At 34.9% G+C, this 14,614-nt stretch overlaps 1 protein-coding gene and 1 long non-coding RNA gene across 2 annotated transcripts; both read left to right on the top strand.

The window, feature by feature from the left end:
• Positions 1 to 234: 234 nt before the first annotated feature.
• LOC104821291 lies at positions 235 to 1,031 on the top strand. The gene is made up of 2 exons (XR_773054.1): positions 235 to 301; positions 834 to 1,031. It is a non-coding gene; the product is annotated as an uncharacterized LOC104821291 (long non-coding RNA).
• A 12,138-nt stretch (positions 1,032 to 13,169) lies between these two features.
• On the top strand, positions 13,170 to 14,589 carry LOC104821562 (maf-like protein DDB_G0281937). The gene is made up of 6 exons (XM_010552483.1): positions 13,170 to 13,220; positions 13,510 to 13,579; positions 13,665 to 13,756; positions 13,935 to 13,976; positions 14,074 to 14,154; positions 14,313 to 14,589. Exons 1-6 carry the CDS (start codon positions 13,170 to 13,172, stop codon positions 14,382 to 14,384), a joined length of 408 nt encoding a protein of 135 aa, XP_010550785.1. The 3' UTR covers positions 14,385 to 14,589.
• The last annotated feature ends 25 nt before the right edge of the window (positions 14,590 to 14,614 follow it).

A 14,614-nucleotide genomic window follows, 5' to 3' on the forward strand; every position in this document is an offset into this window, starting at 1 on the left:
GGCAAGATGTTGATGTTTGTAAACATAAAGTGGCGAAGCAGCAGATGGAAATGGACGTGGGGGGTGGTCGCTAGTGCTACTAGGTAGAGAGAGAGAGAGGAGGTGGGTGGAGAAAGGGTCAAAGCAGAATTCGATGGGGCTGGCTGACAAAATTCCGGTGGTGGTCGAAATGCGAAAACGTGGACCAGCAGCAGATGCAGGATCCATCATTCGCAACGTGCCCTTAATCATTCCACCTCCTTTCCCTTGCATTTCCAATACCATACCTGGCCTTGGTCCCCCTCCCTCTCAACTTTGTTATGTCTTATCCTGATTCTCATTTGCGCTTTAATTTATATTCACATATATACATACATATATTCAGAATGTTAGACTATAAAACAAGAAAAAAGTATGAAAATGTGTCGAATACAAAAGAACATATACATAGGTGATGGAAGATTCAAAGTGGAATAGAGAAGTAACGAATTGGGAAAATGGAAATTAAAAAAAAAAAGAGGAACTTGTTTGGTAAAGGTGGCACAACAAACCCAATGTATAATTGTGCCCAACGAGAAGTGGTCAAGCAAAGAGCACTATGGACCTAAACCCTTTTGAGGATGAAACCACTCCCAATCTTGGGGTTGGTCGAATATTTTTCTTTTTCCACTTTTGCCCTTTTCGCAAACATTGGACCACTCCCAAATACATTCCCAGACTTCATTCCTCTTTTCAGAAGATATTGATATTACCCCACCAACATTTTAAAGTTGGTTCTTCACGATGTGACCAATGAATAAAGGCATGTAAATGCTCGGTTATCACCATAAGATACATTAATAACGAATCAGTAGAATAATTAGGGGGTTATCTTAAAAATATTTGATGTTCTAGAGTTATATCTTTGATATATATATATATTTATTTATTTCATTTTCGAAAAAGGGGGCGGTGGATGGATTCATATTGTCTCTGAGGAATGGGAAGAGACACTTTTAGAGGGGACAACATGAGAAGACAGACAGGGTTAACCGGTCTTCCGTATGACAGCTGCTAATTTGTACTCACCACACTTCCTATTAATATTTAATTTAATCATTCATTCGATATAATTAACCACATGGGCTATAATGTCCCAACCACATTTGTTCATTCACGGGTCTCTCTTATGGTAGAAAAAGCTAGCCTCCACGTTTTAATTTCTCATAATTTTAAAGACTTTTCTAGAGAAAAAAAACTCAAATACTAATTACTTTAATACTAAACCTATAAATTTTGGGGGCTAAATGCATCTAAATATTTACATTTCATATGTTCGGATCATCTATGGAAACCAAGATATATATAGGTATTAGGTAGTCACATGATAGATACAATTTTTTACAACTATCCATATCCGGGAGTATTTTGAGATTCCATATATAAATTAATTTATCATACACAAAGAACATGTATGCATATATATATACACACACACATATATATATATATATATGATGCTTTCGTTCGACCGCAAACCATACAAAAAGAATAAAAAAGAGAAAGCTTAAATCCTTCAAAAGGGGAGGGACATTCCAGTTGTGTTTTGTAACTTTTGAGGAATGTCTCATTGTTTATTGATGTATCCAACACGATTCCTAAACCAACAAGCAATTTATTGTATTATTTACTAAGCGAATATAAAATTTAATGTACCATTAAATCAATCTAATAACCTACTTACCATTTTTTTTCCTCATGCATTTGCGTTGCATCCATGCATGCGGAGAATTAACTCGCCCTGCTGTATCCACGTGGCACCCTGATTAGCGACAAACGGGTTAATGATTAATCTATTCGTCAAAAATCCGATCTCTCTTCCTTTTTCCTCGGAACTCGCGAAGCGTTGGGCCCCACCGAATCCAACGAGCCAACATCATCATCATTTGCATCACCATCAAACACCGTGTAGTTTTCTTGCTCGCGTATTCAAACTAGGATGCCTTTTTTTGGGGTTATAACTTACAGCCGTTCCGTTCCACGAAAACCACCCAAATGATCATTTCCAATCTTTTCATTTTTTGGTCTGTTTTATTAAAGAAATTGTCGAATTGCAATATAAATCACATTGTTTATGTTAAAACTACCCAAATAGACAAATTGTTTATATTTTTATAAACACATACGATAAATCTGTTTGACAGTGTTTTTATTTATATTTATAAACCCAAACAGTTATTATCATTACAAAAAGTCATCTGCAAACTTGCTGAACTTGAACAGTTTTTGTTTGGGAAAATCTTCATTGCATTCCAATTTGAAGACTGTAGCAGTAATCAGTTCTCCTTATAAAGCAGATCGTAGAGTACAATTTAAAAAAAAAACGAAGAAAAAAGAAGGAACATCTTGGTACGTTACCATTTAATTGTAGGTAATAGAAAACACGCGCTTATCCGGCGCGTTGTAGATACGCGCAGGCGTTGAAGATGAGCGTAAGGGTCACGGGTGCTCGGGTCGCGTGAGGGGACAGCTTAGCAGCTGCATGTAGGTCTCGGACTAATCGCAGCTGTTTATGTTTCGTGTTTAACGAAGCACTAAATAATACTATAAGTTTTTTTTTTTGTTAAAATACTATATGTTATGTATTAATACACTCAATAATACATATGGTATTACATATATATATATATATGTTACTATAATTTAACAGAGACAGCATCTTTTGGAAAGTGGTCGTCGTCCGGTTAGTCGAACTTGGTGGTTCGGCAATCTCAAGACGATCTGATTCTCGCTTCTTTAATTTTATTATTCTTCAGTCTTTTGTAACACTTTGGTGTGGTATTAACAAAAAAAAAATCTCCTAACACTATCAAAGAATCATCCCCTCCCACAATTATATAAAAAATACGTAACGATTTTTTTTTTATAATCGAATTTCTCATGTACCTGCGCTGCATGTATCGCAACTTCATAGCGAACAAATATCAGTATAATTCAACAAAAAAAAAACAAATATCAGTATACTTCTTCTCTTTCCGGTGATAATGACCCAAAACACTCGGAGATTCAGGAATATATATTTGCTGACATCCTTGTTAAGGGCATTAATTGGGAAAATTAATATAAAAAATGATCAAAACACGATTATTGCGAATTTGCGACAAAGAAATCATCCGAAAGTTATAAATTTACCTCGAGAACAATTGTGTTGTTTATAAAATGGAAACTGTTCCGATGTTTTTTATACGTCATTGCACATGTACTTTTGATCATATAATAGCATAAAAAAAAATGGAAGAGTTGGGAAAATTTACATGTGGTATTTGGTATGATGATTTTTATGGGTGGGCCCAATAACTTTTTCTTTTCTCTAGTTCAAGATCGTTTTTTATGGGGAGTATTATTAGTTCTTTGACCTTTCCTTTTTAGAGTGTCCATCTTTGACCCATCAAGATTCAAGACCAGAATCTCTCTATCTCGTTGAGCCAAGAAAGAAGAGAAAAAGCGAAAGAAGATATCATATACATATGTATATGTATATGTATATTTAGATAATGGGTGTTGCTTTGATGATTGTCTATAGGGTTCTTCGCTTCAATAGAGGGATTTCGCCTTTATCTTTTGGTTTCTTCCCTGTCCGTTTGCTTTCTTTTCATGCAATATTTTCCTTGTAACTCTAACCCCTACAAAATCTCGTGGATATTCTTCTCATTATAGCCCTAACTTCCTTCCATGCCCTTGTTAAAAACAACACGACAGAATTAGATACTCATGGGGTTTCGATTCTCGACCTATCGTCGCCATGATTGTTTAGCGTGAGACTTTACGTTCTACGACACGACACTATATATGAATCGAGACAATTTTCATATCTTATCCATTAATTAAAAACACATGCGACCGCAAACCATACAAAAAGAATAAAAAAGAGAAAGCTTAAATCCTTCAAAAGGGGAGGGACATTCCAGTTGTGTTTTGTAACTTTTGAGGAATGTCTCATTGTTTATTGATGTATCCAACACGATTCCTAAACCAACAAGCAATTTATTGTATTATTTACTAAGCGAATATAAAATTTAATGTACCATTAAATCAATCTAATAACCTACTTACCATTTTTTTTCCTCATGCATTTGCGTTGCATCCATGCATGCGGAGAATTAACTCGCCCTGCTGTATCCACGTGGCACCCTGATTAGCGACAAACGGGTTAATGATTAATCTATTCGTCAAAAATCCGATCTCTCTTCCTTTTTCCTCGGAACTCGCGAAGCGTTGGGCCCCACCGAATCCAACGAGCCAACATCATCATCATTTGCATCACCATCAAACACCGTGTAGTTTTCTTGCTCGCGTATTCAAACTAGGATGCCTTTTTTTGGGGTTATAACTTACAGCCGTTCCGTTCCACGAAAACCACCCAAATGATCATTTCCAATCTTTTCATTTTTTGGTCTGTTTTATTAAAGAAATTGTCGAATTGCAATATAAATCACATTGTTTATGTTAAAACTACCCAAATAGACAAATTGTTTATATTTTTATAAACACATACGATAAATCTGTTTGACAGTGTTTTTATTTATATTTATAAACCCAAACAGTTATTATCATTACAAAAAGTCATCTGCAAACTTGCTGAACTTGAACAGTTTTTGTTTGGGAAAATCTTCATTGCATTCCAATTTGAAGACTGTAGCAGTAATCAGTTCTCCTTATAAAGCAGATCGTAGAGTACAATTTAAAAAAAAAACGAAGAAAAAAGAAGGAACATCTTGGTACGTTACCATTTAATTGTAGGTAATAGAAAACACGCGCTTATCCGGCGCGTTGTAGATACGCGCAGGCGTTGAAGATGAGCGTAAGGGTCACGGGTGCTCGGGTCGCGTGAGGGGACAGCTTAGCAGCTGCATGTAGGTCTCGGACTAATCGCAGCTGTTTATGTTTCGTGTTTAACGAAGCACTAAATAATACTATAAGTTTTTTTTTTTGTTAAAATACTATATGTTATGTATTAATACACTCAATAATACATATGGTATTACATATATATATATATATGTTACTATAATTTAACAGAGACAGCATCTTTTGGAAAGTGGTCGTCGTCCGGTTAGTCGAACTTGGTGGTTCGGCAATCTCAAGACGATCTGATTCTCGCTTCTTTAATTTTATTATTCTTCAGTCTTTTGTAACACTTTGGTGTGGTATTAACAAAAAAAAAATCTCCTAACACTATCAAAGAATCATCCCCTCCCACAATTATATAAAAAATACGTAACGATTTTTTTTTTATAATCGAATTTCTCATGTACCTGCGCTGCATGTATCGCAACTTCATAGCGAACAAATATCAGTATAATTCAACAAAAAAAAAACAAATATCAGTATACTTCTTCTCTTTCCGGTGATAATGACCCAAAACACTCGGAGATTCAGGAATATATATTTGCTGACATCCTTGTTAAGGGCATTAATTGGGAAAATTAATATAAAAAATGATCAAAACACGATTATTGCGAATTTGCGACAAAGAAATCATCCGAAAGTTATAAATTTACCTCGAGAACAATTGTGTTGTTTATAAAATGGAAACTGTTCCGATGTTTTTTATACGTCATTGCACATGTACTTTTGATCATATAATAGCATAAAAAAAAATGGAAGAGTTGGGAAAATTTACATGTGGTATTTGGTATGATGATTTTTATGGGTGGGCCCAATAACTTTTTCTTTTCTCTAGTTCAAGATCGTTTTTTATGGGGAGTATTATTAGTTCTTTGACCTTTCCTTTTTAGAGTGTCCATCTTTGACCCATCAAGATTCAAGACCAGAATCTCTCTATCTCGTTGAGCCAAGAAAGAAGAGAAAAAGCGAAAGAAGATATCATATACATATGTATATGTATATGTATATTTAGATAATGGGTGTTGCTTTGATGATTGTCTATAGGGTTCTTCGCTTCAATAGAGGGATTTCGCCTTTATCTTTTGGTTTCTTCCCTGTCCGTTTGCTTTCTTTTCATGCAATATTTTCCTTGTAACTCTAACCCCTACAAAATCTCGTGGATATTCTTCTCATTATAGCCCTAACTTCCTTCCATGCCCTTGTTAAAAACAACACGACAGAATTAGATACTCATGGGGTTTCGATTCTCGACCTATCGTCGCCATGATTGTTTAGCGTGAGACTTTACGTTCTACGACACGACACTATATATGAATCGAGACAATTTTCATATCTTATCCATTAATTAAAAACACATGCGACCGCAAACCATACAAAAAGAATAAAAAAGAGAAAGCTTAAATCCTTCAAAAGGGGAGGGACATTCCAGTTGTGTTTTGTAACTTTTGAGGAATGTCTCATTGTTTATTGATGTATCCAACACGATTCCTAAACCAACAAGCAATTTATTGTATTATTTACTAAGCGAATATAAAATTTAATGTACCATTAAATCAATCTAATAACCTACTTACCATTTTTTTTCCTCATGCATTTGCGTTGCATCCATGCATGCGGAGAATTAACTCGCCCTGCTGTATCCACGTGGCACCCTGATTAGCGACAAACGGGTTAATGATTAATCTATTCGTCAAAAATCCGATCTCTCTTCCTTTTTCCTCGGAACTCGCGAAGCGTTGGGCCCCACCGAATCCAACGAGCCAACATCATCATCATTTGCATCACCATCAAACACCGTGTAGTTTTCTTGCTCGCGTATTCAAACTAGGATGCCTTTTTTTGGGGTTATAACTTACAGCCGTTCCGTTCCACGAAAACCACCCAAATGATCATTTCCAATCTTTTCATTTTTTGGTCTGTTTTATTAAAGAAATTGTCGAATTGCAATATAAATCACATTGTTTATGTTAAAACTACCCAAATAGACAAATTGTTTATATTTTTATAAACACATACGATAAATCTGTTTGACAGTGTTTTTATTTATATTTATAAACCCAAACAGTTATTATCATTACAAAAAGTCATCTGCAAACTTGCTGAACTTGAACAGTTTTTGTTTGGGAAAATCTTCATTGCATTCCAATTTGAAGACTGTAGCAGTAATCAGTTCTCCTTATAAAGCAGATCGTAGAGTACAATTTAAAAAAAAAACGAAGAAAAAAGAAGGAACATCTTGGTACGTTACCATTTAATTGTAGGTAATAGAAAACACGCGCTTATCCGGCGCGTTGTAGATACGCGCAGGCGTTGAAGATGAGCGTAAGGGTCACGGGTGCTCGGGTCGCGTGAGGGGACAGCTTAGCAGCTGCATGTAGGTCTCGGACTAATCGCAGCTGTTTATGTTTCGTGTTTAACGAAGCACTAAATAATACTATAAGTTTTTTTTTTTGTTAAAATACTATATGTTATGTATTAATACACTCAATAATACATATGGTATTACATATATATATATATATGTTACTATAATTTAACAGAGACAGCATCTTTTGGAAAGTGGTCGTCGTCCGGTTAGTCGAACTTGGTGGTTCGGCAATCTCAAGACGATCTGATTCTCGCTTCTTTAATTTTATTATTCTTCAGTCTTTTGTAACACTTTGGTGTGGTATTAACAAAAAAAAAATCTCCTAACACTATCAAAGAATCATCCCCTCCCACAATTATATAAAAAATACGTAACGATTTTTTTTTTATAATCGAATTTCTCATGTACCTGCGCTGCATGTATCGCAACTTCATAGCGAACAAATATCAGTATAATTCAACAAAAAAAAAACAAATATCAGTATACTTCTTCTCTTTCCGGTGATAATGACCCAAAACACTCGGAGATTCAGGAATATATATTTGCTGACATCCTTGTTAAGGGCATTAATTGGGAAAATTAATATAAAAAATGATCAAAACACGATTATTGCGAATTTGCGACAAAGAAATCATCCGAAACAGACTTCATTCCTCTTTTCAGAAGATATTGATATTACCCCACCAACATTTTAAAGTTGGTTCTTCACGATGTGACCAATGAATAAAGGCATGTAAATGCTCGGTTATCACCATAAGATACATTAATAACGAATCAGTAGAATAATTAGGGGGTTATCTTAAAAATATTTGATGTTCTAGAGTTATATCTTTGATATATATATATATTTATTTATTTCATTTTCGAAAAAGGGGGCGGTGGATGGATTCATATTGTCTCTGAGGAATGGGAAGAGACACTTTTAGAGGGGACAACATGAGAAGACAGACAGGGTTAACCGGTCTTCCGTATGACAGCTGCTAATTTGTACTCACCACACTTCCTATTAATATTTAATTTAATCATTCATTCGATATAATTAACCACATGGGCTATAATGTCCCAACCACATTTGTTCATTCACGGGTCTCTCTTATGGTAGAAAAAGCTAGCCTCCACGTTTTAATTTCTCATAATTTTAAAGACTTTTCTAGAGAAAAAAAACTCAAATACTAATTACTTTAATACTAAACCTATAAATTTTGGGGGCTAAATGCATCTAAATATTTACATTTCATATGTTCGGATCATCTATGGAAACCAAGATATATATAGGTATTAGGTAGTCACATGATAGATACAATTTTTTACAACTATCCATATCCGGGAGTATTTTGAGATTCCATATATAAATTAATTTATCATACACAAAGAACATGTATGCATATATATATACACACACACATATATATATATATATATGATGCTTTCGTTCGACCGCAAACCATACAAAAAGAATAAAAAAGAGAAAGCTTAAATCCTTCAAAAGGGGAGGGACATTCCAGTTGTGTTTTGTAACTTTTGAGGAATGTCTCATTGTTTATTGATGTATCCAACACGATTCCTAAACCAACAAGCAATTTATTGTATTATTTACTAAGCGAATATAAAATTTAATGTACCATTAAATCAATCTAATAACCTACTTACCATTTTTTTTCCTCATGCATTTGCGTTGCATCCATGCATGCGGAGAATTAACTCGCCCTGCTGTATCCACGTGGCACCCTGATTAGCGACAAACGGGTTAATGATTAATCTATTCGTCAAAAATCCGATCTCTCTTCCTTTTTCCTCGGAACTCGCGAAGCGTTGGGCCCCACCGAATCCAACGAGCCAACATCATCATCATTTGCATCACCATCAAACACCGTGTAGTTTTCTTGCTCGCGTATTCAAACTAGGATGCCTTTTTTTGGGGTTATAACTTACAGCCGTTCCGTTCCACGAAAACCACCCAAATGATCATTTCCAATCTTTTCATTTTTTGGTCTGTTTTATTAAAGAAATTGTCGAATTGCAATATAAATCACATTGTTTATGTTAAAACTACCCAAATAGACAAATTGTTTATATTTTTATAAACACATACGATAAATCTGTTTGACAGTGTTTTTATTTATATTTATAAACCCAAACAGTTATTATCATTACAAAAAGTCATCTGCAAACTTGCTGAACTTGAACAGTTTTTGTTTGGGAAAATCTTCATTGCATTCCAATTTGAAGACTGTAGCAGTAATCAGTTCTCCTTATAAAGCAGATCGTAGAGTACAATTTAAAAAAAAAACGAAGAAAAAAGAAGGAACATCTTGGTACGTTACCATTTAATTGTAGGTAATAGAAAACACGCGCTTATCCGGCGCGTTGTAGATACGCGCAGGCGTTGAAGATGAGCGTAAGGGTCACGGGTGCTCGGGTCGCGTGAGGGGACAGCTTAGCAGCTGCATGTAGGTCTCGGACTAATCGCAGCTGTTTATGTTTCGTGTTTAACGAAGCACTAAATAATACTATAAGTTTTTTTTTTTGTTAAAATACTATATGTTATGTATTAATACACTCAATAATACATATGGTATTACATATATATATATATATGTTACTATAATTTAACAGAGACAGCATCTTTTGGAAAGTGGTCGTCGTCCGGTTAGTCGAACTTGGTGGTTCGGCAATCTCAAGACGATCTGATTCTCGCTTCTTTAATTTTATTATTCTTCAGTCTTTTGTAACACTTTGGTGTGGTATTAACAAAAAAAAAATCTCCTAACACTATCAAAGAATCATCCCCTCCCACAATTATATAAAAAATACGTAACGATTTTTTTTTTATAATCGAATTTCTCATGTACCTGCGCTGCATGTATCGCAACTTCATAGCGAACAAATATCAGTATAATTCAACAAAAAAAAAACAAATATCAGTATACTTCTTCTCTTTCCGGTGATAATGACCCAAAACACTCGGAGATTCAGGAATATATATTTGCTGACATCCTTGTTAAGGGCATTAATTGGGAAAATTAATATAAAAAATGATCAAAACACGATTATTGCGAATTTGCGACAAAGAAATCATCCGAAACAGACTTCATTCCTCTTTTCAGAAGATATTGATATTACCCCACCAACATTTTAAAGTTGGTTCTTCACGATGTGACCAATGAATAAAGGCATGTAAATGCTCGGTTATCACCATAAGATACATTAATAACGAATCAGTAGAATAATTAGGGGGTTATCTTAAAAATATTTGATGTTCTAGAGTTATATCTTTGATATATATATATATTTATTTATTTCATTTTCGAAAAAGGGGGCGGTGGATGGATTCATATTGTCTCTGAGGAATGGGAAGAGACACTTTTAGAGGGGACAACATGAGAAGACAGACAGGGTTAACCGGTCTTCCGTATGACAGCTGCTAATTTGTACTCACCACACTTCCTATTAATATTTAATTTAATCATTCATTCGATATAATTAACCACATGGGCTATAATGTCCCAACCACATTTGTTCATTCACGGGTCTCTCTTATGGTAGAAAAAGCTAGCCTCCACGTTTTAATTTCTCATAATTTTAAAGACTTTTCTAGAGAAAAAAAACTCAAATACTAATTACTTTAATACTAAACCTATAAATTTTGGGGGCTAAATGCATCTAAATATTTACATTTCATATGTTCGGATCATCTATGGAAACCAAGATATATATAGGTATTAGGTAGTCACATGATAGATACAATTTTTTACAACTATCCATATCCGGGAGTATTTTGAGATTCCATATATAAATTAATTTATCATACACAAAGAACATGTATGCATATATATATACACACACACATATATATATATATATATGATGCTTTCGTTCGACCGCAAACCATACAAAAAGAATAAAAAAGAGAAAGCTTAAATCCTTCAAAAGGGGAGGGACATTCCAGTTGTGTTTTGTAACTTTTGAGGAATGTCTCATTGTTTATTGATGTATCCAACACGATTCCTAAACCAACAAGCAATTTATTGTATTATTTACTAAGCGAATATAAAATTTAATGTACCATTAAATCAATCTAATAACCTACTTACCATTTTTTTTCCTCATGCATTTGCGTTGCATCCATGCATGCGGAGAATTAACTCGCCCTGCTGTATCCACGTGGCACCCTGATTAGCGACAAACGGGTTAATGATTAATCTATTCGTCAAAAATCCGATCTCTCTTCCTTTTTCCTCGGAACTCGCGAAGCGTTGGGCCCCACCGAATCCAACGAGCCAACATCATCATCATTTGCATCACCATCAAACACCGTGTAGTTTTCTTGCTCGCGTATTCAAACTAGGATGCCTTTTTTTGGGGTTATAACTTACAGCCGTTCCGTTCCACGAAAACCACCCAAATGATCATTTCCAATCTTTTCATTTTTTGGTCTGTTTTATTAAAGAAATTGTCGAATTGCAATATAAATCACATTGTTTATGTTAAAACTACCCAAATAGACAAATTGTTTATATTTTTATAAACACATACGATAAATCTGTTTGACAGTGTTTTTATTTATATTTATAAACCCAAACAGTTATTATCATTACAAAAAGTCATCTGCAAACTTGCTGAACTTGAACAGTTTTTGTTTGGGAAAATCTTCATTGCATTCCAATTTGAAGACTGTAGCAGTAATCAGTTCTCCTTATAAAGCAGATCGTAGAGTACAATTTAAAAAAAAAACGAAGAAAAAAGAAGGAACATCTTGGTACGTTACCATTTAATTGTAGGTAATAGAAAACACGCGCTTATCCGGCGCGTTGTAGATACGCGCAGGCGTTGAAGATGAGCGTAAGGGTCACGGGTGCTCGGGTCGCGTGAGGGGACAGCTTAGCAGCTGCATGTAGGTCTCGGACTAATCGCAGCTGTTTATGTTTCGTGTTTAACGAAGCACTAAATAATACTATAAGTTTTTTTTTTTGTTAAAATACTATATGTTATGTATTAATACACTCAATAATACATATGGTATTACATATATATATATATATGTTACTATAATTTAACAGAGACAGCATCTTTTGGAAAGTGGTCGTCGTCCGGTTAGTCGAACTTGGTGGTTCGGCAATCTCAAGACGATCTGATTCTCGCTTCTTTAATTTTATTATTCTTCAGTCTTTTGTAACACTTTGGTGTGGTATTAACAAAAAAAAAATCTCCTAACACTATCAAAGAATCATCCCCTCCCACAATTATATAAAAAATACGTAACGATTTTTTTTTTATAATCGAATTTCTCATGTACCTGCGCTGCATGTATCGCAACTTCATAGCGAACAAATATCAGTATAATTCAACAAAAAAAAAACAAATATCAGTATACTTCTTCTCTTTCCGGTGATAATGACCCAAAACACTCGGAGATTCAGGAATATATATTTGCTGACATCCTTGTTAAGGGCATTAATTGGGAAAATTAATATAAAAAATGATCAAAACACGATTATTGCGAATTTGCGACAAAGAAATCATCCGAAACAGACTTCATTCCTCTTTTCAGAAGATATTGATATTACCCCACCAACATTTTAAAGTTGGTTCTTCACGATGTGACCAATGAATAAAGGCATGTAAATGCTCGGTTATCACCATAAGATACATTAATAACGAATCAGTAGAATAATTAGGGGGTTATCTTAAAAATATTTGATGTTCTAGAGTTATATCTTTGATATATATATATATTTATTTATTTCATTTTCGAAAAAGGGGGCGGTGGATGGATTCATATTGTCTCTGAGGAATGGGAAGAGACACTTTTAGAGGGGACAACATGAGAAGACAGACAGGGTTAACCGGTCTTCCGTATGACAGCTGCTAATTTGTACTCACCACACTTCCTATTAATATTTAATTTAATCATTCATTCGATATAATTAACCACATGGGCTATAATGTCCCAACCACATTTGTTCATTCACGGGTCTCTCTTATGGTAGAAAAAGCTAGCCTCCACGTTTTAATTTCTCATAATTTTAAAGACTTTTCTAGAGAAAAAAAACTCAAATACTAATTACTTTAATACTAAACCTATAAATTTTGGGGGCTAAATGCATCTAAATATTTACATTTCATATGTTCGGATCATCTATGGAAACCAAGATATATATAGGTATTAGGTAGTCACATGATAGATACAATTTTTTACAACTATCCATATGTTACGAATGCATTTCCTGACAAGCGGATTCTGTATGTGATTTGTCTCTTGATTCCAATCCAAGGTGGTTGTCTACAAAGGAGTCATCAGAGAAAAACCATCCAGTAAGGAAGAAGCTCGTGAATTTATTAAAGGTCGGTCATTGCCACTTTCGCAACCCTGTCTCTTATAGTCAGTGCCGTTTTAGCTGTTGATAATCACAGTCTTTGAAATGTCCAGGCTATTCTGGGTCACATGGATCTGTTGTGGGATCTGTACTCGTAACCAACTTGAAAACCGGAGTAAGAAAAGGCGGATGGGACAAAGCAGAGGTATTATTGTCTCTTATGTTCTCTCAAAAAAATTACCTTTGATCCTAAAATAACAGCTTTTAGAGATTCTGAAAGTGAGGAACCAGTTGTCTCATTGTCTCTCAAATCTGTTCTTGTTCTTCCTATGGTAGCGATAAGAATCTTGTTTCCCTCGACTTTCTGCTGCATTGTTGTGCAGGTCTATTTCCATGAGATACCGGATAAAGTCATCGATGACCTGGTTAAACACTCTACACTGACCCAACAGTGATTCTTCTTGATATAATTGTCTTAAATATGTTTGTTTAACATCTGTCTGTATTCATCTTTGTTCCAAGATTGAGGAGGGCATAACACTCAACGTAGCCGGAGGTTTAATGCTTGAGCATCCCCTCACTTTGCCATTTGTGGAGACCGTGGTTAGTGCCTCTCTGCTCGAGAAAACCCGAGTTTTTCATTTGTTTAACACATCTACCAGATTGCACAGCTCAGTCCATCAAAATCAAACTGCACCTTTGTGAAAATGTATCGAGGAAAGTCTAACTGAGGATTCATGGGTATGGGGATGCTTGTATAGGTGGGGGCGGCTGATACAGTGATGGGACTTCCTAAAACACTCACGGAAGAATTCATCAAGGACGTGCTTTAGTAAAGAAGCCCCCTTTTTCTCATGCTCACCCTTCAAATGTCACACTTTCTAAGATAAGATTCAAATTTAGGTAATTTGTGTTTGTTCCCCCATCATCGGACGACTATAAGTGATTGGTCCATATGAATCAGTTTGTTAGTGTCAATTGTACAATTCAAATGAATGGATAGATTCATTTACTGATCATCCCATGCAGACAAATTATGGCTTTGCATATGTAGTATTTCGTC

Source organism: Tarenaya hassleriana, unplaced genomic scaffold (genome assembly GCF_000463585.1).
Source record: "Tarenaya hassleriana unplaced genomic scaffold, ASM46358v1 Cleome33, whole genome shotgun sequence".
In the NCBI taxonomy this organism is placed as follows: domain Eukaryota; kingdom Viridiplantae; phylum Streptophyta; class Magnoliopsida; order Brassicales; family Cleomaceae; genus Tarenaya; species Tarenaya hassleriana.

Excerpts from the sequence above, each read along its gene's own strand:
- LOC104821562 (XM_010552483.1), top strand. The coding sequence starts at position 13,170 with ATGGGCTATAATGTCCCAACCACATTTGTTCATTCACGGGTCTCTCTT. Across the intron at positions 13,580-13,664 it reads AGCTCGTGAATTTATTAAAG|GCTATTCTGGGTCACATGGA; the intron begins GTCGGTCATTGC and ends TGAAATGTCCAG. Across the intron at positions 13,977-14,073 it reads ATAAAGTCATCGATGACCTG|ATTGAGGAGGGCATAACACT; the intron begins GTTAAACACTCT and ends CTTTGTTCCAAG.